Source organism: Grus americana, chromosome 11 (assembly GCF_028858705.1).
Source record: "Grus americana isolate bGruAme1 chromosome 11, bGruAme1.mat, whole genome shotgun sequence".
NCBI lineage: Eukaryota > Metazoa > Chordata > Aves > Gruiformes > Gruidae > Grus > Grus americana.
Window position 1 is genome coordinate 14,293,787 of NC_072862.1, and position 16,202 is coordinate 14,309,988.

General features: G+C 41.7%; 2 protein-coding genes across 3 annotated transcripts in view; one reads left to right on the plus strand and one right to left on the minus strand.

Annotated features, from left to right (window-relative positions):
- Positions 1-4,602: 4,602 nt before the first annotated feature.
- On the minus strand, positions 4,603-9,754 carry PDE12 (phosphodiesterase 12). The gene is made up of 3 exons (XM_054838863.1): positions 8,470-9,754; positions 7,315-7,393; positions 4,603-6,575 (listed from the first exon to the last, which is right to left on the minus strand). The coding sequence occupies exons 1-3, from the start codon at positions 9,727-9,729 to the stop codon at positions 6,133-6,135; spliced, it is 1,782 nt and encodes a 593-aa protein (XP_054694838.1). The 5' UTR covers positions 9,730-9,754; the 3' UTR covers positions 4,603-6,132.
- Positions 9,755-11,017: 1,263 nt separating this feature from the next.
- Positions 11,018-16,202, plus strand: part of DNAH12 (dynein axonemal heavy chain 12) — a 69,652-nt gene continuing 64,467 nt past the window's right edge. For both annotated transcript variants that reach the window (XM_054838769.1, XM_054838771.1), the window contains exons 1-4: positions 11,018-11,120; positions 13,239-13,402; positions 15,493-15,583; positions 15,867-15,893. In XM_054838769.1, the coding sequence (XP_054694744.1) occupies positions 13,239-13,402; positions 15,493-15,583; positions 15,867-15,893 (282 nt within the window). In that variant the 5' untranslated portion in view covers positions 11,018-11,120. The remainder of the gene's footprint in view (positions 11,121-13,238; positions 13,403-15,492; positions 15,584-15,866; positions 15,894-16,202) is intronic.

Genomic DNA, 16,202 nt, shown 5'->3' on the forward strand with positions numbered 1-16,202 from the left:
CTTGGGTTGTTACATTCTCATCAACTGTTTGTAATTCTCTAAACGTTTTCCAGGTACGTGCTATGTTGTATGTTCCTGGTTCTAAGCAGCAGTCCCTGGGGTTGGTGCGCATGCTTGGAAAGCTGCCTTGTCTTCAGATGACAAACATGAAGTAGTTTGTTATGCATGTTCTTACTGGCTGTTGCTACGAGCTGAAACCTTGGTGGCTTTCTTTTTCCTTTGTAGTTAGTGCTACGTTTGTAGCTAGTGCTTGTCTGTTAGTGCAGGGACAAACTTAGTGCTGATGAGGTGTTTTTATGCTGCCTTATCTCTTTTAGTACCGGGATCACACATGGTGTTGAAATTCAGCGGATGGTGTCTATCCATCAGTCAATTAATTAGTTGTGGCAGTGACGCTTTCTTAAACTGACTGAAATGATAATTTGTATGCTTGTATTCTTACACAAACGCAGTACAACCCTTCTACTGTAAAGGCACTGACTGTCATTTCAGATATTGTGGATAGGTAAAAATACTTCCCCCCCCTGCTTTTTAGCATTCTTTAAAATAGTTATTTTCTGGCTAAAGCAATTATAACAGTGACCTACATATGACGTATATCAGTAACAATGTATAATACAGCTCTGTTCTCTGGAGGCAGATGAAACTCCCACGAAGATCCAATTGTTTCATGTCTGTGAAGAGTTTAGATACTAACTTTTGTTTGTTATTTCCTTATCAGAAGGTAAATACTTGAACTGAGCTGTTGTCCTAGGAGTTCAAAGTCTTGGACAGGCACAAGACTGCTAAAAATTTGTTCCTTATTCTGCTGCAATGACAGGAAATCCTGAGTTCCAGTAGCTGAAATTTTTCATTGTGTAGGATCAACTCCTATATTCAAACAGCAGGTAAGTTCTACTGTACTGGGGAGACAGTCTAGTAATATATGTATACAAAAGTGGGGTTTTTTTATTTCAGTATATTAGCTGGCCAGGTCAACTAAGAGAGCAAAACGCAGAAGAACTAGTGTTTTTTCTTTTATTTGGCCATGCTGATACAATTTATTCCTTGTATTTTCAGTACACACGTGATTGGCTTTTCATTTTTTTTCTAACATTAGGAGAATAGTTTTGCGTGAATATTCAGATCTACATATAGACCAGAGCAAAAGGCTTGTTTTGGTTTTCTCACATGTAACTAAACTTATCGCTCAATCCTGTAACATAAATAGTAGTGGATATTTGTTGGTTTGGGATGTTGGTTGTTTTAAAAAAAAAAAAGCTTCATGAACAATATAATCTAGAACTTGCTGCAGGTGTTTTGTAGATAATCACGGACTTTGGTTCATCTATTTGCAAGCAGAACAGAAATTGGTTCTAAAAGCATCAGGAATTAACAACAAATGCTATAAGCACTTGTGCTTGCTTCATTTTTTTCTCAGTGTTTTTAACATACATAAAACAATGTACTGGAAGCAATAGGATACTACAAGGGCATTTGCACCAATGGTCTGGCTTGTGTAAAAAGTGGTTTAGGGTTTTGCCAGTGATGAGAATTCAGAGTCCAGTTTGCAGTCCCTTGCTCAGCTGAGTAACCTTTATATTAAGGCAGGTTGAGAGCACTATGATGAAACTTTGCACATTACTTTGTCCCAGTACATCTTTCTCACCCTTGTCAAGAATGGTATTGACAGGGGACTTGAGTAGGAAATGACATTTGATATGCTGTTGTTGGACCTGCGAGTAAAGCTTAGCTGCCAACTGTGGTGTGCATTGTGCAGAAGAATTTTTAAAAGCATCAGGCCCTATTAAGGAATCTGATGCAAATTCTAGGAAAACTGAAATGTTTCAGGCTCCTCCTCTTACTGGGTGGGAGTTGAAAGTCTTGGAACAATTTTTTTATGTTAGGAATGTGAGCAACAAGGCAACTACACAATTTTTGAGGTGTTGAAATATCTGACACGTTAGCATGTTGGGTATTTTTCCTCTTCTTGTGCCACTTTTCTCCTTCCTTTTCTTCCTCCTTCTATTAATCATACTTTGCATTATTGTTTGCTTTATCATGATACATAAATGCATTTTACTGAAAGCTTGAATTAGTCCCTTCAAAAATAGCAGTGATACAAGAAAAACTGATGTGTAAGAATTGAAGTACTGTCACAGGTGGCTAAGATCCCTTTGTCTGGAATGGACAAGGTCAGGGGAAAAAATAATACGAGTTTCAAGTTGCCAGTCCCATCTGAAGGATCTGGCAGAACTTGTTTGGTTTTTGTACATATCAAATACATGGGTAAACTACATTTCACAATAACCAGAACAACCCAAAAACTAGCCAAGTATCTTACTACCTCCAGAAGGCCAGTCTTTCAGTGTTCTTAGTCCTTGTATTGTTCTTGTGAGCGACGAGTTTGTCCGCAGCAGGAGCCAGTGGAAAGACCAAACTCCTTCGGAGACAACAGGTAGTCAGAGCAGATGCCATCTCTTTTGAGTTCACTGCATCAGAGATGGGAAAGTTGATTAGAAAGCTAAGAAAGATGTTTCTTTTTCCCTTTTTCCTTAATGGCTGGTCTGGGAAAGTAACAAAAAACCCCACAAACAAAAAAAAAATCACGTTTGAAAGGATACAAAGAGAATCTTGCCCAATTCTTTTGATGTGAAGGATATGGAGCATTCCAATTGCTGGAAGAGGAATGCAGGTGAGTTTAGGATTATGAAATTAAATGGAGACAAACTTAATGGAGTTTCTACAAATCTGGGTTATAGGGGTCATTTAGAGAGGAAGAATTAATTGCTGGGCAAGGTCCAGATGTGGAGGGAGAGCTAAAACAGGAGCTAAAATCACCTTATGTGGAGTAGGAAGCACCATATATTACCTCACATAGATGTAAATATAGCTTAGGAGCATGGGGGATATGGGCCAAAGGTGTACTTAAGGGTTGCTTTTCACCCCCTCAGAATATAACAATTCTTTCAAATGGTGACTTTTTCCTAACTGAGACCCTAGTGCTGCATTCTCACTCCAGAAATGTCTGGCTGGTTCCTGACACATTGCTGCTATTGGCACTCAGCCTGTGCTGCTGCATTTGACTAATTAAATCAGAGGTACTTGGGCTGGAGAATCTCCAGCACTGGCTCGTGGGGCTGAATTTCCTCCTGAAGATATTAAAGGATTATCTCCCATGTGCAAGGGCCATCTAATTTTACTGGGCCTGTTCCAGTGCTGTGTGTTTCCCTTACCGCTGGCTTCCTGCAGATGCCAGCTCTTCTGTGCTCTCCCTCTCCTTGCTCTGCTCTCCCTCTCCTTGCAGCAACCCAAGTAGGGATACAGGGAATGAGAGGGATGTGCCGTTTCTTGGAAGGGAGGCAGAACATCAGGCAAGTCTCTTCTCTGAGCAGCTCCATCTTCTGGTCCTATGGAGAAGTTAAAGATTTCTAATGTTTTGGGTTTGGAAAATAAGACGAAGCAATCCAGTTGTAATAGGTAGGTATTAAAAAGGAGAAAAAGAATGGGTTTTTTAAGTTATCAGGGGAGCTCAGCTAGCTTGAGTAATATGATTTCACTTCCAAATTTTATTGCCATCTTTTTCTAAGTGACTAAGTCATTTCTCTTGCCAGCCTACAAGCCTGCATTACTCAGTGGAGTTTTGTTTTTCAGGTTTTTTCCCCAAAATTTTTCACAGCTGGCAAGTTGTAGAAGGTTTCTGTCTCAGATATAATGTAGTAATTTTCAGTGTTTTTCCAAGGTCTAATACTTAGATTTTCTTCTTGAACAGCTCTTCCAATTAATTTTTCTACCCTTTAAGATGCCATATGCTTGCAAACATTCAATCTTCAGGTGTAAGCTTTCCCTCATTTACTAAATTAGTAAGTATTAAGTAGTCTTTGCCCAGACACAAGGTTTACAGCCTCCATTCTGTTTGCAAGGTTTTTCCTCATTCTGTATCTTGGAAGTCTAGTTATGAATCACTGATCACCCTTTCAGTTAGGTCTTGTGTTATGTTTTGTGAAGGCCTTGCTCCAGGCCTTGATCACTTACCCCTACCTCCAAGCCTGTATCTTGCTCTTTGGGCACAAGAGGCTTTATGGTGGATTAGCTCAGGATATAATGACCCACTAAAATTACATACATTTTATTTTTGCAAATATTTACAAATTAAAGGCCTTGTATTTTTAGCTGGATTACTACCCCTATTTTAGTTTCATGTGGCATGAGCAGGAACAAGTAGCCAGAACTCAGAGGTGGTAAAGCCAGATCAGGTAAGAGAGGTTGGGATGACAGGAAGATGGAAGGTATCTGCTTAGGTTGCTGGAAAAAGCTACTTGCAAAGGACATTTACATGAGATCTCATGTAATACAGGCTTCTACAAACTTGCACATTAATGGAATGGTCCTGTTGTGAATTCCCATTTACCTATGTTTTTATGTGCAGAGTTGGTAACAATTCTGGACAGTTCATGAGATTTGTTTTCTCATGTCATGTTGTTTGAGACAGTGAGGTATGTTTTCAGATTTATGGCCCAGTGGTTTTTTTAGCCTTGTATGACCTGAGGCTAAACCTGCCTTACTAGTGCAGTTGTTTATCAGCATCAACTTGTTAGATGTTCACATACTACAGTAACAAAAACCAGTAGTAATTTTATTGGAAATAACATAGGTGAAAAGGCAGATGTTTACAAACTTGTGCAATGCACCACCCTTCACAGTATAGCAGGTACTACAGCAAGACATGACCAGTGACCCTCAGCAATATGCTACTTGAAAGTGACTGCCTATTTTTAGCAGTATATAGAGTTTGAATCCCAACTAAAACCTACAGTCCACCAGAATGCAGTGGAAGGGAGTAGCTAGTTGTGCAAGTACAGGCTACACAGCTTTTATCACCTGGGCAGACTTGCTTTGCCATGAAAGACACCAGTATCTGGAAAGAAATCAAGTGACACCAGTGACAGACAATGGAAAAGGGAACTTTATTACATGAAAGAGGGAGATCTAGTGAAAGGGTTTTCAAATGCAATTTGTTTCATATGGATTAATGATGCAGGGACAGAAGCTTGTTAAATGATTCAAACCTCTCCAACACATTCAATGAATGTATGGATAAAATCGATTTCCCCACTTCCAAATTATCTCATACAAAATAGGGAAGACTAGACTATTTCTAGAAGGAAAAAATGTGGGAAAACCACTATTAAATTCAGGTGGTCTTTGTATGCAATAGAGGAAGAAAACAGAAAATTGTGATAAAGGTTTGCAAGTCACTTGTCTGTCTCTCTAAAGATTTAGATTCAGATACCTGATGTACCACACTAACTAGTCTGTCCCCACCACCATCTGAAAACAGATTGTATTATTAAAAAGCTCCCTCCCAGCCAGAGTTTGCTGTCTTAAACTTTGGTATTTCTTATATTGCCAATGACTATAAACAACAGAAGGAACAAATGTTCAAAGTAGATGCTTACCTATATATGTAGTCCAATTTTACCAGGTGCTAAAGTTACTCTCATTACCCATATTAAGTGGGCAAGCAAAATGCTTTCAAATCAATTATAATCTTGAATTTAACATGGCCAACTGTTGACACAAAGCCTATCCACTGACAATTAAAGAACATCTTTTCAGAAGATAGTAGGTACATGTACATTGTTCATGCCACTTACCATTACTGTGTCCAATTTTTTAGTAAGTGAACAAGAAAATTTCTGAACTTATTTTAAAAACTGTCTTGTCATGACAGTAATTACAGTAAGGTTGAATCAGCTAAAGCTATTTTCAAGTTCTGCATTTGGTTCTGAATTAAGCAGGATTCAGTTTGTACACTGTCTTATAAATCAGATTAAATTCATGTATGTTTAACAAAATAATTCTTAATCCTTTAAAAACACCTATAAAAAGGTATGTGATAATCCAATTTTCAAAATCCCTTGTCTTAAATATTTTTGTTTTTCTTATTAGCATATAAAAAAGGGAACAGTTGCCATGCAAGTATTCCGAACAGTGTAATAATATTCAGTAGAACCATTAAACATGAACTTTTCAGTAATCATTCTGACTTCCCTTTTAATAGCATATAAGCCAAGGATGTAACCTCAGTTCTCCAGCAGTAAATCAAATTTCTTGTTTGAAAACCCCCAAAAGCACCATGCAAGAGCTGCTCTATTTCCACTTTAAGTCACATATTAGTGCTATATGATCAGAAGGATGTGAAACACTTGGCAAAGCCTGATGGGTTGTTACTTCTTCATGACTGGGCAATGGAATGACCTGTTCAACTTCTAGAGCATTTTTGTCAATGAAAATGTAGTCCAGACATCCGTGAAACCCACCAACATAGTTTGTATAAGCAGGTTCTCCACAAGCACTTAGCAGTTTGAAAGGATGGCTTAGAGGCATATTGCACCTCTCTTCTTCTCCGTTAGAGACCCAGTCTTCATGATCTTCAGCAATGCCACCACTGTTAATAAAACTGTAGGTTCCAGATGATGGTGTACTATTAAAATCTCCACAGAATATGATTGGTATGCTAGGATACAAATCACATGCTACGTGCTTGATGTGAGACAAGGCTACAGCAATTTGGATGAGACGGATGTTCCCACCTAAGAATATAAAAACATATTACTTTAAATACTTCACAGTAGCATTACAGGAATTTTCCAAGTTGCTCATTTAAGCATGTATCATGTATAGCTCTGAAACAGTAATCTCATTTCAAACTTTCTGTGCACTAGATTTTAGAGTAGTTTTCATAAAGAAAGAAGCCTTTGAAGTTTGACTATGAAAGTTTTAGAGAAGCAGAGAATGTTTTAAACTCACACATGCAAGAACTCTGAACCTTAAACACCCATATTACAGCAGCTTTCCATTTTGTGGCAACCATAACAAGTGTTCCTGAAAGGCACAGAACCAAAAGAAAACTAATTTAGAAAAGAATCTCTTCTAAAAGCTTCTGTAGCCCAATTTGGTTGCTCTTCTGGCAATACCCCAATGTAACTGGTTCAGGTACAGTAGGATTGGGAAGCCAGGAGCAGACACAAAGGTAGCTATATTTTTATGGTGTGCTCTGTGGGTAAATTGTGTGTAACATGAATTACCTTGCTTTCAGCTATATTGTACTGACTCCCAGGCAGACTAGAACAATCTTACTCTAAGGAAAGTAAGTCAACAGACCTAGCAGCCTGGCTTGATCCATCTAGATAAGCAGCAAGGCAGGAAACCCTCAGTTCCAGAAGAAAAGGTTATAGCTGCAAAAGAATAGGGGAAAATCCACTCTCCCTAGGAAGGACAAAAACCTTTACAAACCCAGTTATCCTACATACAGGAACATGACAAAATTACCTTTTGGGTGCCAGTACAAGTGGGTATTAGCTACACAAATCTTCCTGGAAGGATCAGTTGTCGACTGAAGAACTGAAACCTTCAAGAGAAAAAGCAATCTTTAAGTCTTAAATAGATTATATATTTTAAAAAATGCAATAGTTAGCTTATGCATTTATGGCAATCCAGTTCAAAGAATCTGATGCTTATAACTAATGAACAGTACAGCTAAGTTGAGTCTATTTATCTTCTATATAAGGTCTGGGTTTCAGCCAGTATATTACCACTACATCCAGGTATTTGACAAATGCTCCTTTGTCCATAAGTGTCTGGTTTGGCCGTATTTTTTCCATAAGATGTTGCTAATGCTGTACCATTCTTTACTTTTATTTTCTATTCTCCCATTTGCAACAGAATTGCAGCTCTATCTCTGGTTTCAGCAAGCAAACTAGCATTGCATAGTTGTTAAACTGAACATGATCAAGGTGATTTCAGTTATCAAGGAAAACTTGTTAGTCCTACTCAGTCCACAAGTAGGAAACTTTTACCAATGAGTGTTTCTGAAAGTCCTGACACAGACCTAGATCCTACACATTTGTACTTCCACGATAGCTCTGCTGGCAGACCCACTGGCATCAACAAGCTCATAAACCTTTCCAACCTTATTTCTCTCCTTACTCTCACTTTGTAAAGTGGCACTATTAAAGCAAGTCAAATTAAGTTAATCTCATTTACAACTGATTTACAAGATATAACTTTTATTAAATACATATTCTGACATATGAGAGTAAGTAAGTAGTGAAAAGCTTGGCAGCCAATACCACCAACCAAGAATCGATACCTGGCCCTGAATCTCAACAGCTGTCTTCCTCTTAAAACAATTTTGCCTTTATTATCAAATTTTATCATATCCATTTCCATATCCATTTCCATATCCATTTCCATATCCATTTATGTTTTATCATATATCCAGTGCAGTAAAGTCTCAATGCTTTGTTCTTGTTCCTAAGCTGCTCTTCTGCTCTATTCACTACCCTAGCTAACTGAGACCATACCACTGTTCTACGTTTCAGATTGTTAATTCTTTGCCTTCTTTCTGCGGTTCGATGCTCAACAAACCTGGCTTGGCTGCACCTGCCTGGAGACAGTGGGAAGAACACAAACAAAAGCTGGTACCTGCAGCACAGATGACCTCTGCAGCACCTTCTCTTGCACCAAGGGGTACTTGGCCAGTTTATCACGCAACTCCTCGTGCAGTGGATCCGAGAGCAGGGCTTCACTGAAAGCTATGTCATGTTGGGTGAGCAAGCTGAACTTGTCCCTGCGGTAGAAAGTGGCCAGGCCTTCGTGCTGCTTCTCCTTGATCCTGAAGAGCCCTTCAAGTCCAAAAGCATCTAGGGCTGGAGCCAAGCTGTCCACGAAGACCGACTTATCCACTTCTTGCAAGCAGATGAGGTCGGCGCTGTAGCCTGCCAGCTCCTTCTTGAGCAGGTTCTGCCGGTAGTCGAGCTCCAGGGCGTACGGGGCGCAGTAGGGGTAGAGCACGGTGCGGGAGAACTCCGTCTGGGCATAGGTGTCAGCCAGGATGTTGTAGGAGACGGCACGAATGGAGCCCTCGCCGCAGACCTTCTTGGTGTAGAGGTGCCGGGAGTCGAAGGTGCAGGCGCCGGGGCCGGCCTCCACGGGACCGCTGCTCTCCACCTCGCGGGGCGGCCCGTAGCGCTGCGCGCCGTCCCCGGGGGTGCACCGCAGCTTTAGCCGCAGCCCCACCAGCGCGTTGGAAGGCGTGAAGACGCGCTCGGCGGCCGCCGCCTCCACCCAGGCCGGGCCGTCGTCGCCCGCCGCCGCCTCCCCGCCGGCCGCGGGCCGCTGCTCGCGGTACCAGTGGAAAAGGCAGTGCTGCGGCGCGGCGAACTCGGCACTCACCTTGGGGCACACGGGGAAACCGGCCAGGAGCGAGCGCGGCAGCTGGAGCTCGGTGAGCGCCGGCGGGTTGCGCTCCACGCGGTACTGCGCCTCCCCGATCTGCAGCACGGCGCCGTCCTGCCAGGCCGCCGCGTTGGGCACCTCCTCGGCCACCGCCTCCCCGTCGCGGGAGAAGAGCCGCACGGCCGGCGCCGCCGCGGGTTCCCCCGCCGGGCCGCCTTCCGCCCGCGCCTTCTTGCTCTTCTTCGCCGCCTTAGCGTGGCCCTTGGCGGCGTTGGTGGCGATGCGGGCCAGCGCCCGGCCCAGCGGCTCCGCCTGGTCCCGTTGCATGTGCTTGGCGCTGCCGTCGGGCAGCACGAACCGCAGGCTCAGCTTGGGCTCGGACGGCACGCACCGCACCACGGCCCGCTCCATGGCGCCGCGGCCGGCGGGCAGGCGGCCGCCACCGGCGAGGAAGGCGGCGGGCGAGCCGCGGAGCCTCCGGAGGGCGGAGCGCAGCCTGCGCCACATGGAGCCGGCGCCGCCGCTCGCCTGCTTCCGAGAGGCGCGACCGGAAACGACGGGACGCGCGCGGCCTCCCAACCGCCACTGCTTGCGCCCGGCGGATGGGCGGGGCGCTCGAGGGACGAGAGCTGCGCGAGGCAGCGCTGCATCGCCTTCGACCGGCGGGCGGGAGTGGTAGCGCCTCCCCGTGACTGGAACGCTGACCCCGCGGCGGCTTTCTTCTCTGCCGTGTGTTCTTGGCCCCCTTCTCAGCTATTAACCAGCCCGTACGGCGTGAGACTGGCTGGAGAAACAGCGGGGTTTGTTCTCTCAGCAGCGATATCCCCTCTCCTCAGGAAAGCTTTCACAGCCACCTGCCCAACGGCTGTCTGAAAAGGGGGTTGGTTTCCCACGTAACGCGTGGATGGGTGCAAACGGCTAAATTGTACACCTGTTGTTCTTGCAGTCTCTGCTTGTGGGGCTGTGCCCACGCACATACAAAATGGGATTTTAAACTCTCTTTCTCAAATGTAGGCAAGCGGGTAGTAAATCTCTAGAATTTCTTAAAATTTCCATTTATAGTTTTACAAAATGTAGACGCTTAGCAACAGCTGTCTGATATGTGGGGTTATTACAATTTCTTAAGCATTCTTGCTGTGATCTGGAACCAGAAGGTTTTAATCTGCTTTGTGCAGGCAGCGCTCTGGAGCAGAGACTTGCTTAGGCTATATTAAGCCCTGTGGCAGACTAGGGAATTTAAGGTAAGGTTTTTCTAATTCTTTACTGCCTTTTTTTTTTTTTTAAATCACAAGAGTGTATTCGTAGCCTAGATAGTAGAAAACGCAACAAACACGCTTTCTGTGAATAAATAGGCATTGAATGAGCATTCTGTTTTGGGCAGGTGACCCTCGTTAACCGTAGAGACCTAGGCAGGCACAGCTCCTTTTCAAGGGCAGTGTACTACTTTATTTTCAAGAGAACAGTCTCTGAAAGGTGAGGAGACACGGTTAAAGGTATGGCCGTGACATCAATGGGTTTGTACGGAGCTGAGAAGGGCCGTGGTCACTGCCCGCAGGGGCGAAGGGCGCTCCGGCGCTGATGTGCTACGGCGTCTGGCTGAGCTGACCTCGAAACCGCGGCGTGTCCCTGGCGATTGAAACGGCGCCAGGGAAAGTGGACGGCGCTGGAGCTGTGGCTAGGCGACCCTGTGCCGGGAGAGCCACCGAGAAGACCCGCTCTCCCGCGGTCAGAGACCCGCACGGCGCCAGGCCCCGCTGGCCGCGCCTCGCCCCTTCCGCTGACAGCCTCCGCGCCGCCCGCCCTCGGCTCTATGGCAACACGGTGTTGTCCTGAGCCGCCTCCGCGCCGCCGTCCTGCCCGGCGCCCCCTGTCCCCCCGGGACCGCGGCACCGGGAGAGGTGAGGGCAGCGTGGGCGGCGGGGTGGCCCTCCGTGGGGTTGGGGCGGTCGCAGGGGTCGATGCTGCTCTTTCCTCCGCATCGGCAGGACTGTGTCCCTGGGCCATGCTGGGCTGAGGGAGCGCCAGGAAAACCTAATGACCGTCTCGACTGTCATTAGCTCAGCTTTATTTCTTTTGATGCCTCCACCACCACCCGTTTTAATTAATTCCTAGGACATACCGCTAATTTAGGAGGTAGCTTTGGCTTTCTGCTTCACTGTGAGAACCTGTTGAAATGCAGTTGTGAGTTTGTGCATTGTGTTTCCAGGGCAACCCCTACTATGAATCTTTAGGGATAACCATACTCAGCCACAAGCAAGACTTAAGCTGCTATAAAAAGATAGTCTTCTAGTGAACCTGAGCCCAGTCACACAGCAGGGTTTTGTTTTTTTTCTTTTCCTTCTTTTTTTTTTCTGTTTTCCTGTCTTTATATGAGATGATTATTAAACTTTGGTTGCCAAGTATCTTTCACTGTGATTACCCACTTACCTGCTCCACATCTTCATCCTCCCCCAAACTAGGATTCCTATTTCAAATCCATACCTGTCTCCACTTTCCTGTTGCACAGCCCAGCTACCCACAACTGTGGTCACAACCAAAACTCCCATCTGCTTCACTTGAATCCCATATCCACCCCACCAAATTATATAAGTCTTTTCATTGGGAATCTGCATCCACAAGCCAGGGTTTAGCCACATCCCCTCAACGACATTAAAACCTTGCTTGCCTCTTTTGTCTTAGTAATCTCAGTTTAGTCTTTGCTCAGCTTAGCCTTGTTTCTGAAGATGCACACCTTGGCATACTGTAAGAGAATATTATTTACAGAGCCCAGAGTTGCTGCAGTACAAAAGAGTAAAGTACTGTCAAGTACCTGCTTGGTATTTACAGAGGCACTTGTTCCTATAGCTCAGATAAACATTTCTGGACAGGCAGTTGAAATGAACTTGTATACTGCTCTGCCTTAGGTAAATACATAAAACACTATCACTAGGGTCTATTGATGGAATATATGTTTATATGTAAGAGAATTCTCGAGCAGCCTGCCAAGTTCACCACAAGACTTTCAGCAGTAAAAAATTATTTCTGAATAGTCTCCAATTTTACACTGCTTTTTACAAGATGACAATGCAGTTTCTTAACCTTTCCATGTATGGAATAGAACTTTTAATGACTACTTTGCACATAGAAAAGAAGTTTAATTCTTTTTTTTTCCTTGAGGAACGTAAGAAGAATAGGGTCCTGGTTTTATATAAATGCTTTCTTGATAATTTCCTGTCTCTCTTTAACAGTCATACAGTGTCTAAAGAATAGCTTTCTCATAACTTTGCTCCCATTTGTTTGACATTGTGGTCAAGTCTATGTTGATGTCATTATGATTTTGTTTCTTTTCCTTTAAAGACTGCTTCTCACTTCAGTAGAATTCTAGGATCTCATATTTGAAAAGTCAATGCAGCTTTATCTTTACAGTAATACCAAATATCAAGGATGCTTTGAGGCATTGTTTTTTTTCCTCAGAACTCAGAGGTCACCCTTGCCCGAATTTGTTCCACATTATCTAGCGTGGGTGGACTTAATAAGGCAGTAACTTTTTTTAGTGACCAGACAAGAAAGGAGTAGGTAGTCACCCACTGAAGCCACAGAAACAGCAACAGTGTCTCAGGCCCCATCAGAACAGGAAATATGCCTAGAACACAGCCAGTCCGGTGCAGTCTGCCAGGGGATTTAATACGCTGCTTTTCTACTGTCTTCTGTGCTCTGTACAGCTGGCAGATTAGTACTTAAACAGATTTGTCATAGAACTTTTATGCAATGTGCTAATCTTGAGTTAATAGAACTGTACTATCATTTTTTGCTATTGCAGACTGTATGTATGGACTCTCTGTTGAACTTCACAATTTTAGCATCTACAGTATTTTTCTGTTTTCTGAAATCTAAACTTTCATACCTAGATTGTGGAAATCCCAGAGGCTAGCTCATTTTAGATTTTATGTAAATTTAACTTAATGCATGCATCTGTTAAACTGCTTTCTGGACAGGATTAATTGTATTCTAGAATCTTGTTTTTGTTATGGTTTTAGATGCCACACTCAGATCAAGCACCTTCCAATAAAAAGACGTTGAGAACTTCATTTCTTCCGACTGTTTTACCTTCATTAGTCACATCTGATATGTCACCACCACAGAATAAACTATTGACATACCGAAGATGCAACGAACAGCAAAAGTTGCTTATTCAGTTACTGTGAGTTTCATGTGATTCATTAAATGTTGAAATTCAAATGAAAGAAACATTGCACATTTGACATCTGAGAAATAATAACAGTGTTTGTTAATTTTAGAGGTTTTTGATGTCACTATTGCAGTGCTAAACACTGCACATCTAAAATCATTAATAACAGAAGAACATTTGATGGAATCTCTGATGTTTTTTCTTTACAGCGCCCACAATATGCTTGATGTATGTTTGTTGGAGTGAGTTGTGAGGAGAAAGTGACCTTTGCATTTTGAACATTATGATAGACTGAAAAAAATACATTCTCTTCATGAAAACCTTTCTTAAAGAGAATCAAAGTCTGGATTCCTTGCTTGCTTTTGTGTGAATGGTCCAAACATGGGTCTATTTCTAACAGGCGGCTTTGTCACTATCTTAATGCATTTGCTGCTGAGCTTAGTGATCTGTGTCACTGCCAGAGGAGCACAGCTGCCAAGTTGATTGGTAGAATCACATAAAATTGTCTTTCAAGATTTTCATTTGCAAAGGAAGAAAAGGAGGAAAGACAACAGGAAAAGGCTGCTTTCATGTAATTTTTGTTGGCCTAATAGAAATTATCTTATCTTTTTTTTTGATATAAATTTATTCCTGAAATACCTACGTTGTTTTCAGGAACTTACTAAAGAATCCCTAGACATGTTGATTATCTTGGCATAAACATGAGGATTATGTGGGCTAAGGTTGCATTGTTTGTGGTATTATGATGAAATATACAGCAACTTGCGTGTTCATGTAAAAGATTAAAAAGGTAAGGAAATCTAATGGTATTTGATAGGATTAAAAAACACAGAAAATATCATTTTGGCCTTCAGAAGAAGAAATGGAAATTAAATACCTGAATACAGTCTTAATTTAACCCATTTTAAGTATTGTCATTGATATCAATAATTTTATTTTTGTTGGTGTAGGTTTTTAGTGATTCCATTTGCTGTGACTAGATTTGGTGATGGTAACCAGTTATTTAACTAATTCCTGTGCAATTGATGTTCCACTAAAGTGGCTAAATTTTTAAGCGGCCAAGTTTGTTTTTTCTGGAAAGATACTTGTATGTGTCCCAAATCGTTGGCTTCATGAAGCTAGACAGTGTTATAAAACTAAGGTGCAGAATTGAAGTCTGAGAAGAATTTATTGCAAAGGAGAACTTGATTTGTGCCAAAGATGGGGGGTGGTAGTTTAAAGGTTGATATAATGCAAATCTAACAAACAAAAGTCTTTTAAATTTAGCTCTTGGAAAGTAAATCCTGACCTTTCAATGGTACCTGCAGTAGCAGAGTGCAGTATTTAGAATGCAGATGTTCAGTATGCTGAAAATGTCAGCTATCTTGTAGTGATAACTTACTTTGCAGTAAGATGACTGCTGACCAGCTATCTGACAAACAGTGAATATTCTGCTGGAACATTGATTCAGTTACACTTTTGTACAAAGTGAACTGTCTTTTAAATAAGGTCCTATGAAGTAGTAATTTGAGTGTATACTTGAAATTGGCAGTCTAACTTCCACTTGTTAGTTTTTAGTTGAGTTATATTGAGATAAGGCTGAAATACTCTTTGCAAGATATGTGAGGAGTGTATCCCAAAAGGATGGACTGAAATGTTTTAATACGTAAGGTCAGCATGACATGCCAACATTAACCATTTAAAGTTTTCTGATAGTTATTTAGCAATTTATAACCACAGGTAGTACATAAGAGCTGGTCTTAAAATAAATGGCTCTAGCACTTTCGTTTTGTTCTGCACTTTTTTCTTTTTTTTTTTTTTTTTTTCATAATACAGTTGGACAAGATCTGTTGTGGTTGGTTGAGGAGAGGTAAGATATTATCCTAACAAGAGTGCTGGGCAATTGGATGAGGTGAATCGAGGCATGTATATTGTGATTGTGGTCAAGATAAATGTGGCTCTTTATATAAGAGAAGACAGAGTATGGAAAGGCAGCCTTAGTTTTTAGTGATCAAAGAGTTGGTAAACACAGCAAAATAGATTGCATCAATTAAAATGATAGCATTATTTTTAATATATTATATATAGTTTTTCTGCATTTCTGACTATATGTTTTTCTTTAGAATTGATCGAGCTTTAAAAGTCTATCATTTATCCATGGAAGAAAAATATCACAGAGATCCTGTACCCCCTATTCCAGAACTGCCTTCCACTGTGAGAAAGTATTTCTTTAATATTTTAACTGTTGCTTGTTTTGTTCTTTGTTATTGGGGCATTTATGCCTCTTACTACTAGTATTTACTTAAAGATACTTATCTCAACCCTTAGTAATCCATAAATGTATTTATATGTTCAAATAGTCCCATTGAAATTGACTCCTGTGTATTTACAGAATAAAGTCTTTATTTAGGAATAATATTTGTTAAATTTTGTATTTCTGATTTTTTTTGTTTATATGTTCTTAATACATTAAGATTTTCTGTTCCTTTTTATACAGATGAACAGTGAGCAAAAACAACGAAGAGTGAGTTAAATTCTTTCTTCAGCTTTTTTAGAGTAGAAGAGTGAATGGTCTCTATTTAGAAGGGTTGAGTACGTTATGGGGAATTAATGTGGTTAAACAGGAAAAGCTCTTTCAGTAGTCTTGTTGGAGGAGAATGGAATAGGAAACAAAATAGCAATCTTTACTTGTGGTCCAGTAGACAGAAAGTATTTTTCTGTTACAGAAAGCATGTCCATCAGTAATTTAAGTTTTGATCTAAACCTTAGTTAAAGATCATTACTTAGAAAAAATTCTAACAGGCTTCCAGATTTTTTCCATTGAGGTCATAGA

What these genes read in the sequence shown, in the direction of transcription:
- PDE12 (XM_054838863.1), bottom strand. Translation starts at nt 9,729, where the DNA reads ATGTGGCGCAGGCTGCGCTCCGCCCTCCGGAGGCTCCGCGGCTCGCCC. An exon ending in AGAGGTCATCTGTGCTGCAG is followed by an intron (nt 7,394 to 8,469) that starts GTACCAGCTTTT and finishes TTTCTCTTGAAG; the next exon opens with GTTTCAGTTCTTCAGTCGAC. An exon ending in CTTGTACTGGCACCCAAAAG is followed by an intron (nt 6,576 to 7,314) that starts GTAATTTTGTCA and finishes TTATATTCTTAG; the next exon opens with GTGGGAACATCCGTCTCATC.